At 38.3% G+C, this 13773-nt stretch overlaps 1 protein-coding gene across 5 annotated transcripts in view; it reads left to right on the top strand.

Moving 5' to 3' along the window:
• spag17 (sperm associated antigen 17) overlaps positions 1-13773 on the top strand; it is a 319678-nt gene that overhangs the window by 173172 nt on the left and 132733 nt on the right. For all 5 annotated transcript variants that reach the window (XM_073045385.1, XM_073045386.1, XM_073045384.1 and 2 more), the window contains 3 exons: positions 2266-2447; positions 3972-4110; positions 12046-12200. In XM_073045385.1, the coding sequence (XP_072901486.1) occupies positions 2266-2447; positions 3972-4110; positions 12046-12200 (476 nt within the window). The remainder of the gene's footprint in view (positions 1-2265; positions 2448-3971; positions 4111-12045; positions 12201-13773) is intronic.

Below are 13773 nucleotides of genomic sequence, written 5' to 3'. Positions count from 1 at the left end.
GAATTTAGAATTTGAAAAGGGTACGGGTATTGAAAGCCTGGAAGAGGCAGATGCCCCGTTTGAGTGTGTCCAAGATGTGGATGCACGTGGTACTGAACCTAGTAATGGAGCTCAGAAAAAGTCTGAGGTATTTGATTCAGTTGAAAAGGAATGCAGTCCCTGTGGGTCAGATGGACTGGGTTCAGTGAAGACAGGGTTAACCCTGGTAATTGGGGGAAAGGAGGGTTCCCAGGTGTTGGTACACGAAGGGGTGGTGAATCTTAAAGTGGAACTCAACCATGGGGGGGATAAACATTATTATTGAAGGGAACGGGAAGTTTGTAGTTCCCAAATCAAATGAAGAAAATGTAAAGTTTAGATTGGTGTCAGAAGAAGCAACCAAGCTACAGAAACGAGGGTTTGGTAACGCGGTGCCTGCGCATCGATTACAGGTTGATTTGGAATGTAAAGGTGCCGCACACGCTGTTGTTATTCAAGAGAGCGCTGTGAAAAGGCCGAAATTTAAATGCGGCCTGAGGGAAAGGTTCAAACTGAAACCCATCAGCCTGCATGGTCTTGACGAAAGGGTTAGCTACCTGTGTAACATTAAAGAATTGGGTGGAAATTCCCACGATGATTTAAGTTTGGGACACGGTGTTGAGAGAATAACCCTTATGGAACGGAAAGGCGGGAGAGTACCTCGCCAAATTACCCAGGTCCCCCACGTAGGAACTCACCGGAAAAGAGGTGACGGCTAATGGGGGCACCATTTTTAAATAGAAAAACCGGCTGTACGGGATTTTGACAAAGCATGTAAATAACAAACACAACCCCCTTGGAACCCTGCCTGTTGAAATCTGATGCTACCAGCTTTTAGTCAGGGACAAGATGTTACCTTATTAAAGGAAGTGCCACTGTAATCGTTAACTGTTTAGATGCTGAAAAATGTATGACGGTACAGCTCTGTGGTTAAAAGAAAAGCTTTTGTACTATGTTAAATCCTAAAACCCTGTAAGACTCTGTACCACTCTGTTTTAACCGCTGGTAAGAACGTTTTTAAGAGGGGAGGTGTTATGATCCCAGCCCCCTCCTTTGTGAGAATCGCCAGAGCCCTAGTGAAGGGGGGGGGGGTCAATGACCCAAGAGAAGAGAGAGATACGTGCGGTGTCCCACGTTTCATGGCGAAGCAAAGCTGGCGTCTGTGGTCATTGTCTCGTGGAGACACCTTTGTGAATTGGGAACTGTACTACGTGTATACCCTCAGGGCAACGTGGGTGGAGAGATGGAGAGAGATTGCATCATCCCAACCTGATTGACATCTGAGACCCCGTGAGTTCAGATAAAAGAGGGGTTGTAAAGACGGCCCCCCAGACACACCAGAAGACACACTAGAAATCCTGCGACAGCGTTTAATAGCGACAGCCGGTGGGGGGGTTCGTGTGCGTCTTTTCCTTGCCTGGGATTGGCGACCTCACCACGAAAGAACGGCTTTAGCTACCGGGGAGGCCACAAGTGAACGGCCACTCCCCAACGAGACTCCGACGGATCGAACTCCTAAAGGTTGGAAAAAAAACCCACCGGGTAACTGTTTCATTCAATCTCTATCTCTCTCTCTCTAACAAAAGTGCACCACCGCGACACCCCAGAAGACGGCAGCTGGTGGAACTGCAGTGAACGCAAGAGACTTTTAGATATACAGCGGACAATATATACCTTACCCCTGGACAACGATAGAGCTTATCTCTTATTGATTATTACTATACCTGCGCGTTAGATTGGGTAGTGACGACGTATGTTATCTGAATGTTTGTATTAACCTTACTTTTGTGCCCCTTTATAAATAAAAACGTTTTAAAATGGTACCATCAGACTTCAGCGGACCTCTCTATCTTTGCTGGTAAGTGATCCAGTTACAGGATACGTAACAAAGTGAATCAAGAAGAAGTCAAAGATCATAGAAAATCATCTTGTAGGAAATGATTGGAATTCAGTTGCGATGAAGAGGGCAGTTGAGATAGTGGAGATCTGGTAGTGCCTGTGGAAACATTTTGTGGGAAAGGGAAGAAAAAATATGAAAGGTATGAAATGCAAATATATCATTTTACCAGAAATAAATTTATTAAAATGAATTTAAACTTTCTATGCACCAAAGCAGGGAAGAGGTTTGTGTACTGTAATTGTTCCAAGTAATGCACTAAGCACCAAGGATTAATTCAAGTGAGGAAAGATCACTGAGGAACACAGATATTTCTGAATTTCATACCATTTATTTGTATTTTTTTTAAGGAAAGCATGGTGATGTAGATCAATCTGCACCAAAAAATGATGCATCTTCTGCAGTATATCCTCTACCTGGAACCTGGATAACTACCACACCAATTGGGTTAGTTATAGGAACAAAAGGTACAGAAAAGTTGGATATAAAACCTATCTTAGTCTATAAAGCCACAGATCCAGGAACAGGAGAAGTAAGTATGATCTAATGGTTTCAATATTTCTACTGTTTTAAATCCAAGTTTTGTACCTCCTAATTACCCACTTGCCAAATTTGTTGTGCTTGTTTACTAGCCCCGCCCCACCCCAGATTTTCTCATTAGGCTATACTACGGATGCCACCTGATCTACAGAATATTTCCTAAATTCTGTTCTATTTTTGAATATTTTCAGAAATCTCTTTTTAAAATCTTCCCATCTACTGCTTTGTTCTGCATCTCCATTTTGACATTTTTATTCCCATATACCATTATTTTCTTCAAGATAAATAAGAATTCAGTGCTCTCTCTTCAGTGGCACCATCAATTTTCTGTCACCGGGAAATTTTCATCTGCATAATAGACAATACCTTTATTCTCTCCACTTCACTAAAAATCTTGATTCTGAATTTTCCAGTTCTATTGAAAGGTTGTTGATCTGAAATATTGACCTATTTCTTTCTCCTGCTGAATATCTTCAATATATCACTTAACTATGCTTTTGTGCTGTTGTGTGTAAGCTTAGGAAGTTTCATTGAACTAATATAAATCTATTATAATGTTGTGCTTGCAGTTATATCACTAATGGAACCAAATGAAGTAAGAATTATTTTTGGTGAAGGTGGTTTCTTCATAGTTTATCCATCAAAATTTCATTGAATATTGATTAATTTATAAATCTGCAATATAAGTAATTAAATTTGCAAGCCTGTCATGATTTAGTTATTTACAAATAATTATATGTACTAAATGATTTCCAGTGTAAAACTAATTATCTTTCTATTTATGCTATTATTGTATTAATCAATTGGAATCATCAATTGAAGTTTTATTGCTTCATCTTGAAACTGATCGCTATTATAGATTAATTGCTAACACATGTTTGTTATTGCTTTATTGACTTAAGTTTCTATGCTTAGCATGCAAGTGGTAGATTGGTAACAAATAATGTGACTTGTTTCTTCAAAGGGACCCAATATCTTCCAATATTAACAGTTACATTCCTCTAAAATCAATGTATTGCTTATTATATTCAAATTCTATGTAGCATGCTTGGTAAATTTAATTCTTGACATTATAAGAAAACAGCTCTGAATTCTCCACTATTTTAAAAGAATATGAAATTCTGATTAAGTTTAATAGGCTTCTGGAATCTAATGTAGTAAAAAAATCCGTAATCCAGTATATGCCAAAGTTGACAGGTACCAGTTCAACAAATGTCCAGATAACCCAGTATCTCCCTATACATCCCCTTAGCAATGTCTTGAGTCAGAACTCTAGTTTCCTCAATGCTGTCCTTGCAGTCATCCAGCTGCTTCTCTAAAGTGCCAGTAACTGGAGCCTACTACTTAATGAAGCAGCAGTTATTTGAGCTATTACTGGGTATATCTAATATCCTAAACTCTTGAATCTAGTGGCTATGGGAAGGCAGAAGTACAGTTGAATGCTTTGCTTATACTATTGAAAAATGGCAGCAGGACATGTGAAATCACTTAACAAAATAAATATATGTTGCCACAGATAATGATTACAAGACACGACAAGGTAGTTACTGTGTTTGGGAGTGACAACACCATGGTGGAGCATGCTGATGGAACCAGGATTACAACATTCTTTCAGGATGTATCAATCCCAGATGACAAGATGCAAGATGAAACTGGTAAAAAAAAAAGGATCTCCTGTAAAACTAGTTATTTCTAATCTCAAGATATTTGATTTGCATTCTTAATCTACTGGCATATTAATATAGCATGCATGTGTACATAAATAGGAATTTATGCTGTATTGGAGTGTATGAAATCCAGTAGCTCTGGCGTTTATATCTAGAAAGATGGGAATGCTCTTATCCCAGCATGCTTCAGATTTCCATCAGGAAGTACATTATGCAAAAACAATAACAATTGATAGTTGTGTATTTAATTCAGCAAAACATCCCAAGAGGGTTTACAGGAACATTATCAAATCAAATTTGGCATTAAATAATACAATATTTATATGAGTCCAACAACTTTGTCAACTCAATACAGAAAATGTGGGAATACTCAGGTCAGGTAGCATCTATTGAGAAACAAACAAAGTTAGCATGACCTTTCATTAGAACTGGGAAATCCTTGAGGTAAAACTAGACAAAGAGAACGAGGGAAATGAGAAAGGAAGGGTGGTCTAGATGGACTGAAGGGTCAAAGTTGTGGCAAGATATTCATTAACTGCAATAATTTCTTTAGGTCAGGGTAGTAGCTTTTAAAGAGGGTACTAAAAAGAGAGAAGTAGAGAGGCAAGTCAAATCTTGGCAACTTTTGTCATTTGCAATGTGATTAAATACAGGTATGATTTTGGGGCAGATATAGAAAAAAGTAAATACCTTTGGCATTAATGCTAGCCTTGTTATTCCTCACAAAGGATATCAGTTTATATTTTCCAGCATTAAATTCTATATGCCTTTGACTTGCGCATTTTGCCAGCTCTTCAATATCATGTTGTAGCTGCAAACTGCTCTCCTCACTGTTACTATACCACCAGTTTTTGAGCTGTTTGTGAACTTAAACTATCATCTAAGTTAATGTACAGATTGTTAATAAATATAGTAGCAAGAGTCCAAACACAGACATCTGAGGTACATCACTGGTCACAGGCTTCCAATTACAAAAACAATTATTGCACTGTCAGCCTTAGTTTCTGATACATCTGTACATTGATGACAGTTTCTGGTTTATTCAGATTGCAAGGAGAAAAACATTTTTAATTTTCTTTCCTTTGCAGAATTATATCCAGCCAATTTAATTTATTCTCCCTGAAGGCCTTTACCATATATCAGGCTATTGATGAACGTTGCCAGATAAATCAATCTAGATCCTTCAGTAGTGGTTTTGTTAGATTATCAATTAATGCTGTCTCATTAAAACCAGCATCAGGAATCATGCTAATTTGTATTTGTGTTTTAAATCTAATATAATTTGCAACTTTTGTCCCAAGTGAACTCTTCCCTGCTCTTTCAATTGAGTTACTAGACAAGTATTTTGTTCCACAAAATGCCATTTCTCATTGAAGTTTACCATTTTTTAAAGAATTTGAGGGAAAACCTGCCATTGTCTTGATCTTTATGAGTTTGATGTTTGACAACTTATCTTAATGTTCATGATAACTGTGATGTTAATTATCTAGATGAGTAAACTTAAAGGTAAACAGCAAGTGTAATAGAAAAAGGGAAGTCATTAATTTAGTTTTAAATATGACAAAAATCATGTTTATTTTCCAATTCAAGCCATTTCTTAAAAGTCTTTTCCTCATTGCAACCAATCTATTCTACCAACAAGAGCTACATGGATGGAAAGTTTAATAAGATATGGATCAAATATGGACAAACAAAACTAACTTGAATATGCATCTTGGTTGGCATCGTTCTGTTTCTGTACTGTATGACTTGATGTGTAGGTATGAAGGAGACTGCAGAAGTAGGATCAAAGCAAAGCAAGATGAGAAATAAAACTGGTGCCAATGTAGAATCAAGAGTCTAGGGGCAGTATGTTCCTGCAGGTTGAAGGGTAAACCTGGCCAGTTTAAGGAACTCTGCCTAACAAGAGATATTGAACCTTAGGCAAAGAAAAAGAAGGAACCATGCAATAGATTTAGCAGGTCAGGGATAAGTGAAATCATTGGGGGCTTAAAAAGATTAAAAATACACTTAAGAAATCAGGAGGGCAATGAAAAGGTATAAAATGATCAGACAGGTAAGGTTAAGGAAATTCCCTAGGGTTTCTGTAGCTATATTGAGAGTAGAAGGTTAGCTCTGGAGAAAGAATGACCTCTTAATGATCAGTAGGGCCACTTTTCTCTCAAGCCAAAGAAGATGGATAGGATATTTAACTTTTAAAAGTCCATAATGTATCTGCCTCAACCACCACATCAGGCAGTGCATTCCAGGTACTCACCACTCATAAGTTTCAGGTACTCACTTGCATTTAAGGTAAGAGGTTCCTTTAAAATTACCACCTCTCACCTTAAATGCATGCCCTCTGGTATTAGGCTTTTCAACATGGAGATGCTGTCTGTGTACTCTATCTATGCTCTCATAATCTTATAAAACTCCATCCAATCACCACTCAGCATCCACCTCTGCAGAGAATACAGCCCAAGGTAGTCCATCCTCTCATTTTAGCCCATGTCCTCTTCAGGCAGCATCCTGGTAACCCTCTTCTGCCTACTCTCCAAAGCCTCAATATCCTTACAATAATTGGGCAACCAGAACTGTAGGCTAGATTCCAGATTTGGCCTATCTAGAGTTTTACAAAGCTGCAACATAATTTAGTGCTTCAACTAATAAAGGCAAGCATGCTATCTGCTTTCTTAACCACCCTATCAACCCGTGAGGCCACTTTCAGGGAGCTAATAACTGATTATAAGGAATCAGCATATTTTTGTACCTGAAAATTCATGTTTAACAAACCTTTTTGAATTTTTTGAAGAGGTAACCAAGATGGTAGATGAGGGTAGGGCAATGTATGTTGTCTATTTGGACTTCAGGAAAAGTTTAACAAAGTCCAGCATGGTAGGCTGATTGGGAGGTTAAATCCTATGGAATCTAGAGAGAGCAAGTTAGATGGCTCAGAGGTTGAAAACAAAGGATGGTGGTTGAAGGTTGTTTCTTGAGTGGAGCCGGTGACTAATGGTGTGCTGCAGGGGTCTGTGTCGGGACATTTGTTATACATTATTTATACAAATTATTTGGATATGAATGCAGATGATGTAATCAGCAAATTTCATGTCATCTACAAAATTAGAGCTGTTGTTGATGGTGAAGAAGATTATTGTAGATTATAGGCGATCTTGAAAGTTAGGGAATTGGGCTGAGGAGTAGCAAATGAGTTTTAATACAGGTAAATGTGAGGTGATGCATTTTGGAAAGTCAAACTAGTATAGGACTTGCATTATGAGTGGTAGAGCACTCAGGAGTGTAATAGATCAGGGAACCTAGGACTAACGGAAAGCAACACCACAGATAGGCAAGGGAGTGAAAAAGCATTTAGCACATTGGCCTTCATCAGTCAGTACATTGAGAACAGGAGTTGGGACATTATGTTGCAGTTGTTTATAATGTTGGTGAGGACACACTTGGAGTACTGTTGACAGTGCTGTTCACCCTGTTATAGGAAAGAAGTGGTTAATCTGGAAAGAATGTAGCGAAGATTTACAAGGGTGGTGCCAGGAATAGAGGGTCTGAGTTATGGAGAGAAGTAAACCATGCTAGTGCTCTATTCTTTGGAATGTGGGAGAATGAGGGACGACCTTATAAGGTGTCTAATATTATGATGGGCTTAGATGAGGTGGATGGTAAGAGGAGGGTGAGATGTCCAAAACTGGGATTTAGGTTTTGAAGGGAGGGAATTAAAAGGGACCTGAGGGGGCAACTTTTCCCACAGAGAGTCTGGTGAATATATAGAAGTGGTTGACAGGTAAAATATCAATAAGAGGTACAGGTGCATGGATCAGTACAACTTGGACAGATAGGGGCTGAATGCAGGAAATTGGGACTAGCTGACTAGACAAGTTGGACCAATGGGCCTGTATCTGAGCTGTACTCCTCTATGACTCTGTAACTCAATGTAGCTCAATAAACACTGCGGTATTGGATAAACAAGACCACACAGATGGAGAGAAATGTTTTGGATATCCACAAGTTTACAGAGACTAAACATGAATCATGTTTAGCCATAATAACTATGTGGGTTAAAGATCCAACAGAATTTGAGCTGAGGCAGTGGCAAGACACTTATGCTAACAAAAATATGGCATTTAGTCTGAGAAGCAAAAGCATTTACATTATTCAGCCTATAGAATTCTGCCTATAAGCACTTACTTTAAAACCTATTGGTACTAGTTTTCCCATTCCTCCAGGAGGGAAACATCCAGGTGAATAAATATAAATGCTTCTCAAAACAAAAATAAAACATTTCATTGTCATGCCATATCAGTGAGTTTTTGAACAATGTGTACATTTATTCATGGAAGAGTAATAGCAGATTGATATTAGAAAACCAGATTATCTATGGTGTTGCACATGTTTAGACTAGAATATTTACTTGACGTTGCTGAGCAAGCAACAAATAATGTGATGATTGTGATATAGCCAGGAAAAACATGAGAAAGAGTTTGTATACAACAAATTATTCTATATTAATTTGGATGCAGAAAAAAATGAAAAGAAAGATAGACTGAAGAGAATAAGATAGAAATTAAATAGAATTAAAATAGAAAGGTAAAGTCATAAAGTTAAACTTGTACATTTCAAAAATCATCAAAATAATTAGGTTTCTTATTCACTTTTTGGCAAGAGGTGTATGATGTTCATCAACAATGATCACATCATTAAAAGACTGTACTTGAACTGTGAGTTGCAAGACTTAACTTTCTACTAATAAGTAATTATTGTGCAAATGTAGCAACTTCATGAAAATCTAGCAGAGATTTTTGGTAAGCTGTGATTTTTAGAAAGTTAAAGACAAAATTGAAATAAATTGGTCACCACAATCCACAGACCAGCTTTTCATATAGTATCCTTATATCAGCATATTGCTGCCTTATTTCCACATTATTAAAAATAGACCATTGAAATACTTTCAGCAAAAGCTACTTTTCAAACTCTAAAATTAACCTCACATTCTATTTATGATTTATTAAATTTTTAAGGAGTAATTTTAATTCCACCATGAACTGAGTAGAATGGAAAGACCAGCATGTTGTTATCAGCAATTTTAAATCAATTTTAACTTGATTGACTGGCCTGCTTTCCAATTGTTTTGCAAATCTGGCATCTTGATCCCCTTCCACATGAAGGCATGAATTTTGCTCAACTCTGTCAGAGGTTTTGAGTGCAAGTACTGGTACATTTCAGGAAGTGTCACAACTACCAGACAAAGGCAATATTTCAGACTTACACCAGGTTCTGTTGGGAGTTTCTAGGCTGTGCTCTGTTGTTGGACTCAGTGAAAGGTTACCTCGATGTTTGTGTCTGGGGGTGGAGGGTACTCTCAGATGCTGTGTTTGTTTAGATGATGAACAGGATCTACAAATCTATTCATTTGAACAGGGATTGTACAGTTACACAAAAGGAAGATGAGAATAAGTTATTTAATATTTAATAATTTAAAATATTTTTGAATATTTCAGTTGATCTTTCAAATATGACATTAAAATCTTATTTTATATTTTGTTGTTTTGTATGCTTCTGAACGTAAGAGCCGTTATGTTGGCAACTGGAAGCAAGGTTTGGTAGCCAAAGGCTTTCAGAAGAGTTTCATCAGCAAGATTTATTCTGTTCACATCAACTGATTACATTATTTTAAACCCTGTACATACACAGGCTGCTTCATCTGAGCAGAAATATAAACCTTTCAGATCTGGAGGAAGTATTTTGGGGGGAATGGAGAGTATGAGCAATGAGTGCTAGTGCCAACTCAACTCAGAAGATTTTAGGACTATTTTCAAAGTTGCTCACAAAGTATATATAAGGTTGGGATCTCAAAGGTATACTCTATCCTGATGGTGTGTTTTCTGTTTACTTGCTAATGTTTTTTGTTACTTTAATCAATATGTAATCTTCCCCCACCTGTCTGATGTTCCATAAAGACCCTGTGATATCTGTCTCAGAGGCTGACATCAGGCTGTCTTTCTAGAGGATGAATCCTCGCATGGAGTATGGAGTATGGAGTATCTGCCTCTGAAAATCTGTACCAGCCATCTTGCGACAGTCAGAAGTTCCTACCTGCTTCAAAAAGGCAATCATTATACCAGTACCCAAAAAGAACAGGTTAAACTGCCTTAATGGCTTTAATTCATTAGCACTAACAATACATCTATGGTGAAGGAGTGCTTTGAGAGGTTGGTTATGACCAGAATTAACTCCTATGTGATCAAAGACCTGAACCCACTGCAATTTGCCTGTCATCACAATAGGTCTATTGTAGATGCGATCTCATTGCCTCTTCATTTGGCCTTGGATCACCTGCACAAAGCAAATACCTATGTCCAGATGCTATTTATTGACTACAGCTTGGCATCTCACACAATCATTCCAACGGTTCTGATTGAAAAGCTCCAGAAGCTGGTCCTCTGTACCTCCCTCTGCAACTGGATCCTTGACTTCCTAACCGGTAGAGCACAGTCTGTGTTGATCAGAAACAACATCTCCACCTTGCTGACAGTCAACACTGGTGCACCTCAAGGGTGTGTGTTTATCCCACTGTTCTACCCTCTCTACACCCACAGCCATGTGGCTAGGTCAGCTCAAATGTCATCTATAAATCTACTGACGATACAACCATTGTTGGCAAAATTTCAGATGGAGATGAAAGGACGTTCAGGACTGAGATATATCAACTAGTTGAGTGGTGTTGTAGCAACAACCTTGGACTCAATGTCTTTAAATGCAAAGAACTGATTGTGGACTTTTGAAAGGGTAAGACAAGGGAACGCACACTAGTCCTCATAGAAGGATCAGAAGTGGAAAGAGTGAGCAATTTCAAACCCCTGGATGTCAATATCTCTGAGGATCTAACCTGGGTCCAACATATTGATGCAGCTACGAGAAGGCACAACAGTGGCTATATTTCACTGCATCACCATCTGGTATGGGGAACTACTGCACAGCACTGAATTAAGCTGCAGAGAGTTGTAAACTTACTTAGCTCCATCATGAACATTAGTCTCTGTAGTATCCAGGACAACTTCAAAGGGTGATGCCTCAAAAAGGTAGTGTCTATCATTAAGGACCTTTGTCACCCAGGTCATGCTTTGTTCTCATAGCTACCATCAGGTAGGAGGTACAGAAGCAAAAGGCACACACTGAACAATTCAGGAACAGCTTCACTGTTATTCAATTTCTGTATGGACATTGAACCCATGAACATTACCTCACTACTTTTTAATTTCTATTTTTGCACTAATTACTTTAATATATATTAAATAGTTAAATTAAGGCATTGATCGTGTGGGTAGTCAGTGGGTAACCCTATGTAATTTCTAAAGTAAGTACAGTACATGTTCGGCACAGCATTGTGGGCCAAAGGGCCTGTATTGTGCTGTAGGTTTTCTGTTTCTATATATTTACTGTAATTCATGTTTTTTCTCTCTTATCATGTATTACATTGTAATGCTGCTACAAAATCAACAAATTTCACAATATCTGCCAGAGATATTAAATCTGATTCTGATTCTAAAGCTTTCAGTGAACCAAGTTAGGAAGGGAATAACAGAAACTATGAGACCAGTGATCCTAGCAAGTATCCTGCCAAAGTTACAGTGTACTGGCATCAGCCCATTGTTTAATACAATGAGACATTTAATGATTTTGCCAGTGCAACATATGTGAGAGCAAAATTATGAAGGATATACAATTCCAGAATCCTACTAGGATACTTATTGTCACATAAAATTAGACCAGTTATTGTGCTTGAGCAGATTCAAAATTGGAAGCCCACTGGAAATCCATCCCCAAAAGTGAATATATCCTTCCTGTAAACCATAAATTTTTCAACAGATATAAAATTCTGGTTTTTGCTTTTATGTTTAAATACAATTAACCACTTAAATGTTTTCACAGAGGTAATTCCAGAAAAGGTGACTAGGTGTGTTAAATGCATAAAGGTGGAGTGCATGGGATTTGCCACAGTTTTAATGAACTGGGATGAATGCACGTGTTCTGCAGTATTTGGAAATGGTACGACCATCATTGCCAATCCTCAGGGCATGTACCAGGTATGGTGGCAACAATATTATTTTTATTTTCAGTTTTTAATATGAGTATTAAACCAAAGCAATGATTTCTTCAGCAAATATATAGCTTATTTTAGTTAAATACTTTGGTAAACCTTCAAATGTTACTTGTGAAAAGAACAGACAATTGGAATGCACATAGCAGCTGTTAGTTCATGATTATCTTTCACCTTTAGTTCTTAGTTAATCTTGAACATCAAGTGATTTTATTCCTCATTAGTTAAAAAATGGATAGGATTTGCTGTCTTAAAGGTTGCTCACTGAATTCCACACATTGTGGGAGTCATGGTTAAAATCAAGATCATTACACTTCCATCTTTCCTTTTGCCATTATTTATTTGACTGAAATACAGGTAATCCCCGAGTTACGAACGTCCGACTTATGGACAACTCGTACTTACAAATCAAGAAAGGAGAACGCCATCTGCCATTTTAAGTCTGATCACAACGCTGTCCACCATTTTAAATAGGATTGCGACGCCGTCCGCCATTTTAAGTCGTTGCCATTGACACTGTGTTGAGTGTTTAACTTTGTATTTGTCTTAAATTTTTCTTAGTAAGATTCACCCTGACCCCGTGCCCCCTGTTCCAGTCAGCTGGTGGCGCAGTGAGATCAGCGCTGGGCTGGAGAATGGAGGTTCTCGAGTTCAATCCAGTGAGAGACCGCTCCCGTGCCGGGTTGATGTTGATCCAGTGACTCCCATATCATATGAGCTCGCAACTCGAGCTTGTAAAAAAAATACTGCCACCTCCAATTTAAATTCTCACACAGAATATTGTGGAGGATCAAATACCCAAACCCAGCACAGCCCCCACTTGTCCCATTTAACCTGTCTCAGTGCGATGGACTTTCGGACTCGGGGAGTTTGGTGTGGTGGACCTTAGGACCCAGCGGATCTCGGGAGCCGGCGGAGCTCGGGACCCGCCACCCGCAGTGTTTCTGTTCTATTGACGGGAAGCGATCGCGATTGAAAATAAAGTGGAAATAATGAAGCATTTGAAAAGAGGTGAAACGTCATCGGTCATTGGAAAATCGTTAGGCTACAGTCGGTCAACGATCGGAACAATTTTAAAGGATGAAGGATAAAGTAAGAATAGTGGAGCATGTGAAAGGTCCTGCCCCGATGAAAGCTACAATTATTACTAAGCAGCGCAGTGGTTTAATTATTGGAATACAGACATTTCTTAAGTGTTTTATATGCAAGGAAAGGTAAAATATATACTATATACTAAGATAAACGTTTGACTTACTTTTGCTAAATAATACCGGATGTACTTGTTCCGACTTACGTACAAATCCAACTTAAAGACAGACTCAGGAATGAAGCTCGTACGTAACCCGAAAACTGCCTGTAGTGTAAGAGGAAGAGGGAAAATAGCAAACAAAAAGATTATCACTTAAAACTTTGTTTGCTGCAGAATTATCTTACTTTCAGAGTGTCACACCTGTAGAGAGTCGACACTAAAATTGCACATTCCCAACATTAGAAATACTTCCTACATGGACATCAGCAAATGGCTAACTTGTCAGATATTTCTGGTAGCTTTATAAAAT

The sequence above is a fragment of the Hemitrygon akajei genome, chromosome 5, assembly GCF_048418815.1.
Source record: "Hemitrygon akajei chromosome 5, sHemAka1.3, whole genome shotgun sequence".
NCBI classification, from domain to species: domain Eukaryota; kingdom Metazoa; phylum Chordata; class Chondrichthyes; order Myliobatiformes; family Dasyatidae; genus Hemitrygon; species Hemitrygon akajei.
The sequence above is the reverse complement of the archived record's forward strand: the minus strand, read 5'-3'. Positions and strand labels throughout refer to the sequence as shown.